The sequence below is a fragment of the Mytilus californianus genome, unplaced genomic scaffold (assembly GCF_021869535.1).
Source record: "Mytilus californianus isolate M0D057914Y unplaced genomic scaffold, xbMytCali1.0.p SCAF_15, whole genome shotgun sequence".
In the NCBI taxonomy this organism is placed as follows: domain Eukaryota; kingdom Metazoa; phylum Mollusca; class Bivalvia; order Mytilida; family Mytilidae; genus Mytilus; species Mytilus californianus.
The window spans coordinates 29,025,113-29,037,500 of record NW_026262637.1 but is presented as its reverse complement, the minus strand read 5'-3'; the positions used below and the strand labels follow the sequence as shown (position 1 = coordinate 29,037,500).

Genomic DNA, 12,388 nt, shown 5'->3' with positions numbered 1-12,388 from the left:
ATGATGCAAGTGCATATTACTTTAAGTTAACCTACCATATACGGTACAAAAGTTATGAGCTGGACACAAATTGGACTATGTTTTACTATCAAAGGAGTCAAAGTTAAGGTCAGAGTGAACAAACTTTGGTATAAGACACACCAAAAGATAATGATGCATCTGTATACTAACTTAGATCACCTTAAGTTCAATGGTATAAAAATTATGTTCCAGACACGAAGCAGGACTGACAGACAGGTCGATGGACATGATGATTCATATATATATCATCCCAAACTTTGTTTCCAGGGGTATAATTATAAAACTACTTATTGAAATCTCTTAATTTTGTTGGCTATATGTAATGTTTTTAGTAAACTTAAAAGTGGTCGTTATATTAAGAAAGTAAGAAATATTACTGAAATTAATCATTTATTGATTAAATGGAATCTACTCTTTCAAATTTTTGGCAAAACTGCATAATTTCATCTGATTTTATCTATCTTTTCAAAAAATATTATTATCAGTGCCACATGTGTGCATCAGAATAATGTGTTAAAGAACCTATAAATAACCTTAAATTACTTTCCTTATTGGTACCCTTGACTTTGACAGTAGTGTGGTATATCAATGGAACCACAAATTTGAACTAAAACTTACCTATGGTCTAACAATAACAAATTAATACACTTGCTTTCTATAATCAATATCTATATGATACCATTCCCAAAACTTTTAAAATAGAACATAACTTCTAAAAATTTGAAATAATTTAATCACTGTTGTATTGTGTATTTTGAATTAAAATACACTTAAAAGAAAACAAGAGGAGACAACTGAATGAAATGTTTAATGTTCTCTGTTTATTATCATGATATGTTGTATAGAAATCAGATGAGATCATTGTAAAAATACAAAGAAACAATTGACAATATTAATCAATAGGATTAAAACAAGGAACAATACAGCCATAATGGAATGTTTACTATAAGGAATTGTAGGAGGAAATTACAATAAGAATAAAATGGAATGCTTAAAATTACTGTAAATTCAGAAATCTTTACATGCATTTATTATAGATATCATTGAACAAGGATCATAAATGTGAGAGATTAATTATTAAATTCCAGGAAATGCTGCATACAATGAATGCTTCTTAAATTAACAATGTGAATTTTTATTTTTGTGAAACCTTTCCTGTCATTTTTTTCCAAATAATAAAAACATTGCAAACATTTCTGAATCTACAGTACATGCTTAGGCCACAGAAATGAATAGTTCTGTCAAGGATTTTGGATATGAGTTGACATTTAATCAAATTTATCCTTGGTAGAAAAGTCATTGTTCTTTGTAGGTCTTTTTATTAAATTAAATTTAAACATAATTTGCATAAAAACCAAAGTTGCTTAAAGCACCACAAAAAAAGATCAATTAGCCTTACATTTTTTATTTATCCATATTTACTGAAATATGTAAAATTAAAGATATGAGATTTGTAATTTGAAAAATCAAAAGGTTGCTGACATGCATTTCAGATGGTTTTCTAACATTGAAATCTTTTCTTTAGATAAGAGTTGGTAGAGGAACATGTAAACATTTGACCACTAGACTTAATGCTATCATTAAATGATTACAATAGAACTTTTCTTGGTATCAATATTTTAAATATTACAATGTACATATCAATATCAATTTGTCATTTAATATTCTATAGAACACTGAATAAGTCTACAGTCAGTGCATGTCAATATAAACATTGCATAACAGTACAGTTATTACAGGTCAAAATGTTCAGATTAACATTTTCACAATATAAGAGTCAACAACTTGACAATCTTCGGAATAATAAAAACTCATTATAATTGATCATGCAACATAAATTTATCAGTTTTTTCAGCCAATTTGTTCAAAACTATCCTAATATGAAACCCACTAAGTAAGTTTCATCTAAAATTGGTTATCAAATGACCCATTTTTTTATTTGGGAAAATTATAATTAAATAGTGAATGTTAATCACACAATCTTTAAAAACCCTCAAATGTTTCAAGATCAATAAAAGAGAGATTTGACTAAGAGATATACATTTCGGTACTGTAAAAGACAATATCAAATTATGAGATCGAGAATCATTATTTATTTTGTAACTTCCCAATATTTATTTTGTAACTTCTCAGTATTTATTTTGTAACTTCCAACAGCCTTGAAAGTTCATTTATCATAATTCCATTCTACTAAGCACATGACCAAATAAGAGGATTTCTTTTATCAATGAGACAAATTATTTAACATTGAGAAATCCCTTTATTGCAGATATAGTCATGCAGTACTTTGAATTAGTAAAACTGCATTGAAAGTCAACATGGAAATAAATAAAAAAGAAGACATTTGTAAGTGTACTATTGTCTTTTTCAATTAAAATTCAAAAAGATTTGAATGTAACAATTGATAAAAACAGCAACAACAAAAAATCTGCAGAAAATTACAGCATAACAAATAACGTCATTATCAGTATTGAAGACATCCATTTAATGAGCCACCTTAATAGTTGAAACTGTCATGAATAAATATACAACAAGGTATTTACATTATCCATTGACTAACATTCCATCTAAAATGATTTTTTTGTGTGTTCTTTTGTTAATAAAAGCTTTTGTAAATTTTTGTATTCAGTTTGCTGAATTTCAAAAGTAGTCAGAAGGAAGATGGACATTGTGTAAGAAGGACTGATTTTCAAATTTTTGCTTAGAAATGGGCTTATTAAAATTATAAAATGTTTACACATAATGTGTAACCTTGTCAAACTTTATCAATTGCTGATGCCAGACACAAGAAACAGTATGCTCAAATATCTACCATAGCAGGCAAGACAATCACCATTTTGGAATAGTCTATATATGTGCAAAACTTGGTATTTCACTTTGTCAATGAGAAAGCCTAGCATATACATCTATAAACTTTTCCAAATCAAATTCAATCTGATCATATATGATTTTGTTTTTAAATAACTCATGTGGTAAATCAAATGTCAAAACATCAACAATTATAAAAATTATCTTACAAAAGCAAAGCTAAATCAAAATACAAAACATCTAATAATTAAAACTACATTAACTTAGATCATTTAGCCAAATAAGAATTTTCTAATACTATAACAACTATTTAAATAGAATATATCATTATAAAATAATTTTTCAAGCATAAAAGCAAAATAATCTCATTACAAGCAGATTACAGTTTACCCTGTTTAGGATGACTGATAAGCTTACTAAAAATATAATACAAGTATGACAATAATAATAAATTACTCAAATATAAATACAATATCCTACATCAAACTCCTAAAAACCTTATACTATAGTTTTAAAAGAGTTCTTTCTTGTCATGTGTGGGCCTGTTATAGCTATCTATACAGTTTGTGTTTTACTCATTGTTGAAGGACTAATCATTTTTATATACTATACAGGGATGGATCAAGGAATTTTATTTAGGGAACATAAAATCAAAGAAACAAAAAAATAAGTTTAAAAGAACAAATTAAAAGAACTTGTGTTTCTCAAATAAATGAAGGAAAAATTAAGTGTCTTTCTATTTCCTTATTTCGCCTGTGGGAAATCTAGACAGATACGTAGAAAAATGTCCTTTACTACTTTGTCATCCTCCATGTTGAAATGATCTATATTAGAAATCATGTATTGCATAATTTTTTTCATTTTCATGGACGGCAATGTCAACCAAGTAAAACCCAAACTATATTTGCAACTAATTATTTTACAACTAAATAATAAAACTATAAACATGATAATAAAACTCTTTACAACTATTGTAATTCTAAATGACAAAACAACAAACATTGGTAAAACTATATGGTATGTTTGTCTATGTGACCAGGGACTATATGTGGTCAAAAGCTGTAAAAATCCAGTGATCTCTTCTTTCATGATCATCACATATTATTTGTATAGTATTCTATCAATTGATCATGACAATGCATCAGAACCTTGGGACTAGCTGATATTGAAAGTACTTGCCTTCTCAATGTGTAAATAATTCAATCAGAATAGCATACAGTAAATTCAGAAATTATTGCATCATTTATCATCGGAATTTTGACGAAAGGAAAAAAAGATTAATTATTGTGATTTCAATATCATCTGCATACAGTTATATGTATCTGACATCAGATTGCGAGTTCTTATTATTGTAATACTCACCCAGTCGTAATATTCGTGTTAATAAAAACCTCGCAATAATTTCTGACTTTACAGTAGTTAACATTACTTTTTACAGATTTTGATTGATTGTTGGTGTTTATGCTACTTTCAGCACTATTGGTTATATCTTGGTAGCTAGTTTTTATTAGTGGAGGAAGCCAGAGCACCCGACGAAAAAATGAAAACAATGCACTTTGATGTAAGACATAAATAAATATAAAAGGCGTAGCAATATACAGTTTAAAATTGGTTGCATATAGACTGAAATGAACAATAATAAAAAGCGCAAATTAAAAATAGCCAAATGCATAAAATAAAGAAGACAAATTTGTATTTGACCAGGAGAATTTTATGACTACTGATTAGTATTTAGAAATGAATTGGTGTAAAAATTGTCATTTATCATACACAAATATACTAATACAAGACTAGTATGATCAAATAACATAAACTAGTATGCAATGCTATATAGTTCTAGAAAGTGTTTAAACAGACATAAAATATTTACTTAATCATTTTAATTAATCTTTATATAAAAATTGGAATAAAAAGTCAATTCATTTCATGGCAAGAATGAAACAGAATGCTACTTTTAAATCAAGCTCTATGGCTTATTAGTTTTTTGTATTACCTTTCGTAAAAGCATGGTACAAATAAAGTGTAAAAATCGTTTTCGATCATAAACCCTTAGTTTCTTTAAAAACAGCTTCCATTAATATGAGTGAAAGGAGATTATTGGTATACATTATTGGGAAAGCAACCAAACCGCACAAAAAATGGAGAGGTATTTTAGAACCATTATTTAGTCAGTAAATTAATACCAATATTTCTAGAAGATCTCAATAACCTTATATTTAAGCCATCACTTTCTAAATAATTTAAACTATAACGATGCAATTGGTGTGTATTGAGCAGTTTTCACACTTTAAGTCTACCTTCTTATCTAAAATCTGATAAAAAAAATACCAACATATAAATATACCATATGTAATCTTAACTTCAACAATATGAGATGCTTGCATCAATGTACATGATTGTATAAAAATAAATATGACTCTGTTTATATACATACATATCTTTTCAACAATAATTCGTGAAGAAACTAATAATAAATAAGACAAATATCTATCCACCGTCATGTGACTATATCTATCCACCGTCATGTGACTGAGACCAATGAAGGCAAATGGTGATGACATTATTATCTAGGGAATCATTGTTAACAGTCACTATTAAAATATACACATCTTCCTATGAACACTTTTGTAAGTAATGCCCCTAATTCTTGGTTCAGTCAAATATTTCATTTGCTCAAAGCACAATGGATTCGAGGTAAGTCCATGACTATATAATTATACTATATTTCCAATGCAGTTAACAAAAAAAACAAATTTATATTAATCAAAAATGAAAACACTGTTACAGTGTAATCTATTATTGGATTGGAGATTCAATGAGCAATATGGAAAAATGTGGCATGATATTAAAGAATACGTAGTTATCTTTGTGGGAAACCTGCATTTTATTCTGATATTTTGTCAAATAGATAAAAAAGGAATTATCCAACAACATCATGAACTCGACAATCTGTGAATTTTTCTTTATGTCAAGTCACTGATTTACCTTGAAAGGTGAGTAGGAAACGCAGAGTGAAAAACAGACATATGAACATTCAATCAATATATAGCCCATCTTTGCCAGTGGGTGGTATAAAGACGCTTTGATTTATGAAAATGGTGATGCTATATGACAAAGAATTTCCCCAAAACATCAACACTGCTGAAATATATGACTTCAATTGATATCAGGACATAATCAAATGTAAATAATATAAAATAAAACCAATTTACAAAAAAAACATATCACTGGGAATTAATTGTGGAGAATGAAATTCATTAAAATATGATAATTCTATATATTACTAATACATGTTTAGTTTTTCATCAACAAAAATAATTCTGAATATCAGTAGTTGAAATGCATCAAATAATGAATAAATGCATGTAATACATGTACATCATAACTGATACTCTAATACCTTTTATAGTTCCATTCTAATGAAGTTACTCAATTTTCTTAATTGAAAGAACAATGTTATTCATGATATATTTCATAATCCATACAATCTACTTCAATTAAGTTAATAATCAAAATACTTATTTAAGAAACTGACTAAAGTGAGTTGTCATTACTCCACATGTTTTTCCTTACAACTAATGTAACAAATATGCCATTTAATTTCATTACAATAAAAATCATCATATCATATCTACAGTTTATAATATTCCCAATCATCATGATCAAACCCATACTGAAACTGGTAAAAGTGCTTCTCTACCGCCAAATGGAATGATACTGCTTTCGTTGTCTAAGAATTTAAGTGGCATTAAGACAAGATTGCCACGTATTCTTTTTAATTCTTTATGTGCAGTAGCTGGATCTGTCTCTGCCATTGACTTCTCTTGCATGTATGCATCTGCTTCGTTGAATGATAGCACCTGATTGTTAGGTAGACATCGGAACACCTGAAAGAAAGTCTTTCTTTTAAACTTAAAAAGTAAATCTCAAAATAACACACCTGGTCATTTTTTGATGGATTTTGTTCCTCACATTTTGCTCATTTAATCTAGACATAAAGAATAGTTTAATGTGAAAAATGTTAATTTTCAAGCACTGCTGTATTTCTTAGATGTGCCATACAAAGAAATTGCTACAAGTTTATGAATTTCCCCAACTTAATTTTTAGAAAGGCAACTAATACCGTAGAAAGGCTTGTATAGTTCGCACTGGTACATAGTCCGCACCCCCTTCTCCCCACGAAATTTTAGGTAAAAAAACTTTTTGTAACTGTTAGAAAAGGTCTAATGAAACTCCGGTAATTTCAAATCCTGTGCGGTCGTTTGCGGTATTTTCTTGGAAAAACCTGTTTTCCATCACCAAACAGAAGCTGAAACTGCTTGTAAATGATTCTAGAACGCTTCATGATTGTTAAAATAAGTTTATTTCTCTTAAAAAACAATTTAGAAACTTGTGTATGTTTAAACAGGAAGTTTAAAAAGCACGTGTAAAAGAAGAAATTAACCGGTGAGAGTCGAAATCCGTACATAACAGATATCACTATAATACGACTTTGAAAGTAAAAAAGTTCCATCCTTTTGTAAAACAGTCTTTAATATATCTATCACATTAATGTTTGAAGGGTCTTAAGCTAATACAAACCATATTAGTCAGTATGAAACACCAAAACGGAACGAACAATAACCGATTACGTTTTGTAGTTTACAAATTCTAAGCTGGTTTACGGTTGTCTTTTTCACTATGTTTGTATCGTTTCAATCAAGCAGATACCAGTTTATTTCAACCAATGCATTGAAAAGAAACGAGAAATTTGTAATGAAAGGTTTAGTTTTTATATTTATCAGTTATTATTTGATATTGAATAGAAATAACTTATTAATATGGATGAGTTAAAATTATTAGTTTGAAAAAATATAAGAGCGCCCTCTACAATATAAATAACAAAGATGGCGGAACGTAAACAAACCACCTCGCCCGCGAAATTGAAATTTTTCTCTTATATCTTGCTTATTGTACTCTATAGTCCGCACCCCGTCTGGAAGGTCCAATTTTGGAGAATAAAACCGCGGACTATACAAGCCTTTCTACGGTAGATTTGGTGTGTAAACAAAATTCAAATGGAAAATCTTTTACATTCTTTAATTTTGTATTATTTCAGTTATAGCTTTTAACCAAGGAAGGTAGTCAACCTCAATGAACTATTAAAAGAAGTGATATTTTGTGTAGTTGTCTGTTGCATTCAAATAATCAAGTATAGAAGTGACTTCGTTGTGATTTCCTTTGGATATATACGTATAAATGGAATAGCTCTTACCAAATTTACCAAAAATTGTTATCAGATTATACCTCGACAGTTTTTATTTCAGATATATTATCAGCCCTAGGTCAAGATATTAGTCCAAGGGAGGCGAAGGATTTAGGGCTGATTTGACTGAGGACTGATAATAACATCTGATATAAATAAAAAAACATCATGTTATGATTTTTTAATCCTATACTTCAACTTTTAACTTATGACTGTCTAGTTGAATATTCAATTATATTTAAGATATAAGCATTCATGGTGTACCAACACATTACAGAAATAGGACATATACCCTACCTTGGTTCAAATATTAGTACATGTATTTTCTTACAGCCACTCTGAGATAAAAAAATGAGTAGTACACGATGAAGAAACACAGATACCTTACCTTTTCATATATCCCAGTGTTCACTGTTGCCACACTAAGATAGAAGTTTTTGTAGAACACATCACTGACAGGATCAGATAAATCTATAGTGTTGTCTAACGGATCTATCCCTAGATGTTCCCTGTAACATGATAAAATAATCATAACACATACATTGGACACAGTCCTAATCTCTCCCTATATGTTCTATTATATCTAAAGCTGATAATAATGTTAACAAAGTTGATGGTATTTAGAAGATAGGTTATTGTATACATATATATTAGTATTTACTGGCATTAATCATACATTTGACATTTTCAAATTGAGTTTATTGGTAATGAGCACAACAAAACCAGAATTGGTGCTAGCAAACAATAAGTGAACAACTTTATTGCATTCTGTTATGCAACAGGAAATGATACCAAGCAAACACAGCATCAAACACGGAATTGGTGTTCATTGTCCACTCAGAGTTGACATAAAAACAATGCTGCATTAGACATTTGATAAAAACATACTGACTTTTATACATTGTGATAATATTTTGTTGTTACACCACTGTCCCAGGTCAAGGTGGAAGGTTGAGCATTCATAAGCATGTCATGGCTACACCTCATCACATTCCTTATGTGCCTGTAATTCAGTAGTTGTCGTTGGTTGCTGTCTGTCATATATATCTAGGGACTTTTATAGCTTACTTTACAATATGGGTTTTGCTCATTGTTGAATGTTGTACAGTGATCAAGAATTGCAGTTGTTAACATCCTTTTCATTTGATCTTTTTATGGACAGTTTTCTCATTGGCAATCATACCACATCTCCTAATTTTTAATAGAAGATAAGACATTTACCTGAACAAATTTTTTCTCATGGAAGATGCAAATTTGCCTGCCATATGTTCGACTCCATTCATTCTAACTTTGTGTTTATGGATGTCCTGAAACATCACAGCAATTTCACTATCTCGATCTCCCAGCATGCTTCTGTCATTGATATTTGCCGATCCCAAAATAACAGTGTCATCATCAACAATCATAAGTTTACTATGAACATACACTAATTCTGAGATCTGAAAAAATAATCAAAAGATTAGTCATCAGCTCTTACACCATATATCTAGAAATGGTCCTTAAACAGAAATGCTTAATTTACAATGCTCTATGATGCCACTTTTTTTCTAAATTGAAATGATAAAGTATGCTACTTATGGTACTAATTACAGATATATAACTACATTAACACTGACCTTTAGATAAATTTTGTCCATTTTAAATTTTAACAATAGTTTTTCCTGTTATTTGACATTATTGTTAATTTCAAATTAAATATAACCCGTAATATATAATATTGGAGATAAAAAAAACTTACCAATTTGCCATTGAGCTCAGTGTGTGTCCTTAACCCACAGAATGTAATGTAATTTAATGGTTCTATACCTGCAACAACAACAGTAAATACACATATTATCACAAATCATTCTGTTAACACACTAACGGGAGATAATATCACTTACTTATCATCATTCTACATACAAAGAGGAAAATTATCTTTTTTTATCATTCTGCAAATCAAATCATACCAATTAAAATAGACATGCCAAGAAGCAGTGCTTTCAACACCACAGAAATAGCAGTTCAAGATTTACTGCATGAATTTATGAGGTAAACTTGATCTACTGGTGGAGATTATCAGTTACAAACCAAATCTAGGGGTTTACCAAGGGAACTAATTTCTACAGCAATAAAACTGAGTGTCATGATGAATGCACAGAAAGTGACCACTTAAAACAATTGATATATGAATACATTGCTAACTAAGGGTTGTACATTTATTCATTTTTATCTTACTAGGTGTCTGTGTGTAAATTAATAACTGGAATATTTAAAGAGAATACTTTTGTTGCTTCCTCCTTTATATTAATTTAAAAAAATCTTCCTTATATTTCTATACAGCAGCAGTATTCTCCTTACAGCCATGGTAACTAAATCCACCTCTCCACTATTAACAAGTTTGTTTTCCTACTGTACTTAATTAAGTTTATTGAAATTTACTGTTTTTATGCCACCAAAAAAGTTACTCTTTGTGGAAATCACTGGGGGGAGTTTGTAGTAGGTTTGGTCTTTTGGAATAATCTAAATATTTCACTACTATTTTTTAAATATATATATTTCATGTAAAAAGAAAATAGACAGTCGATTTAGACCTTTGACGTTTTATCTGATTATCTTACCTTCTTTCCCTAAATTGTTCCACAGTGACTGTGGTCCTTTGCATATAGATGTGTAGTTATAATGTGTGATAGCTTTAATAGCATAGGCACCAGATTTTCCTATTTCTCCTTCAAAGGCAGGCAATAATGGCATAACAACATATATACGGAATGTTTCGTTGTTCCTGCAAGATATAATACCATTCAAATAACAGGCATTTCTTCAACAGTTTTGTATTTGTTATCAAAAAAGAATATAATCTTTATTTTAGTAAAATTACAATATTAATCATTTAATAACAAATGTTATCAATAGGTTATAGAGAATATTCATAGAGAAGGTCACTTTATATTATTTTTTCTATATTAAATCTACATGTTCTATGTTTGATCTGAATTTGGACTCTGAGCAGTTTTGTCCAAACAGATGCATTGTGGAATGTATTCTACAAAAGGAGCATTTTCTTTAAATCTCTTAAATCAAAGAAACAAAACAAAAATAAACTGCTTCGCCGAGTGCAGCTGGATACAAAGGCAGAAATCCAACCCTTAACAGTTGGGGCAAAAATGGACACAATATTCAAGCTTGATACAGGTCTGAATTTGGATTGTAATTAAATATTTGACACATTATAGGTTTCTGACACAGAATAAATGTAGTCAAAGAACTTGAAATTGGTTGTATGTTTTGAATTTATATTCAATTGAAGATTTCTTGCTGTTGTGCAATACACTGTGCTGTTGTGCAATACTTTAGTAAATCTGTTTTGGTCTTGGGACCATCACCCCCAAAAACAATCCCAACCTTCCTTTTGTGGTATTGAACCTTTTGGTTAAATTTCATAGAGATCCATACACTTAAACTAAAGTTATTGTCTGGAAACCAAATGTCTTCAGACGACGACACTGCCGCTGACGACGTGATAGCAATATACGACCCCCAAATTTTTTTGCTGTCATTTAAAAACATTGAAAATCCCTTTTCTATACCAATATATACATTTGATATAAATGATTTATCAAAATAATTTCTAACACATCATTTCAAAACTGTTGCATTCAAATAACAATTTAACTAGTCATATATGAAAGTCTTTAATACATACCTATGAGCTCTGACAATCCTTTTGAACAAAGCTTCACCTATTTCATTCTTTACAACTGCATGGTCCCCTATATATGTGATGAAGAATTGATTCTGAAAAAAAAAGTATGAAACATATATAACCAGTTAAACCATTATGAAAAAAAGCAATATAGTTAAAAATAAACTTTACCGGTTGTGGGCCATTTTTCTTTCTTTCAAAAAACCCAATTTGTCTATGATATCAAGCAGTACTAAATGAATAATATTTCTCCAGCAGAATTTTTCTTTCTTAGACATCACTTTATATTTGTTCAAACCATTTACATTTTCTCTTTATTTATTGCAGGCATAAAAATTAGTCAATCTCAAATTTGGTTGTTCATCATTGTATTACACAAGTTGACAGTTATGTATCTTTAAAATAGAAAATAGATCAGTTTTCAGATCCTTGTAAGTAAAGCGTGGACACAGGATCAGTTTTCAGATCCTTGTAAGTAAAACGTGGACACAGGATCAGTTTTACAATCAGATTGTAAATATATATATATATGCATAAAATAAAACTGTTGACACAGAGATATGTCTGGTCTGTCCGCATAAAATTCAGAAAAAGACAATCTGATGAACAGCAAAATTGCTTATTAATTC

At 29.5% G+C, this 12,388-nt stretch overlaps 1 protein-coding gene across 7 annotated transcripts in view; it reads right to left on the bottom strand.

Moving 5' to 3' along the window:
* Nucleotides 1-813: 813 nt before the first annotated feature.
* Nucleotides 814-12,388, bottom strand: part of LOC127725823 (phospholipase D1-like) — a 65,536-nt gene continuing 53,961 nt past the window's right edge. For all 7 annotated transcript variants that reach the window (XM_052233111.1, XM_052233110.1, XM_052233112.1 and 4 more), the window contains 6 exons: nt 11,760-11,851; nt 10,675-10,838; nt 9,813-9,880; nt 9,296-9,513; nt 8,463-8,583; nt 814-6,716 (listed from right to left, as the gene is read on the bottom strand). In XM_052233111.1, the coding sequence (XP_052089071.1) occupies nt 6,492-6,716; nt 8,463-8,583; nt 9,296-9,513; nt 9,813-9,880; nt 10,675-10,838; nt 11,760-11,851 (888 nt within the window). In that variant the 3' untranslated portion in view covers nt 814-6,491. The remainder of the gene's footprint in view (nt 6,717-8,462; nt 8,584-9,295; nt 9,514-9,812; nt 9,881-10,674; nt 10,839-11,759; nt 11,852-12,388) is intronic.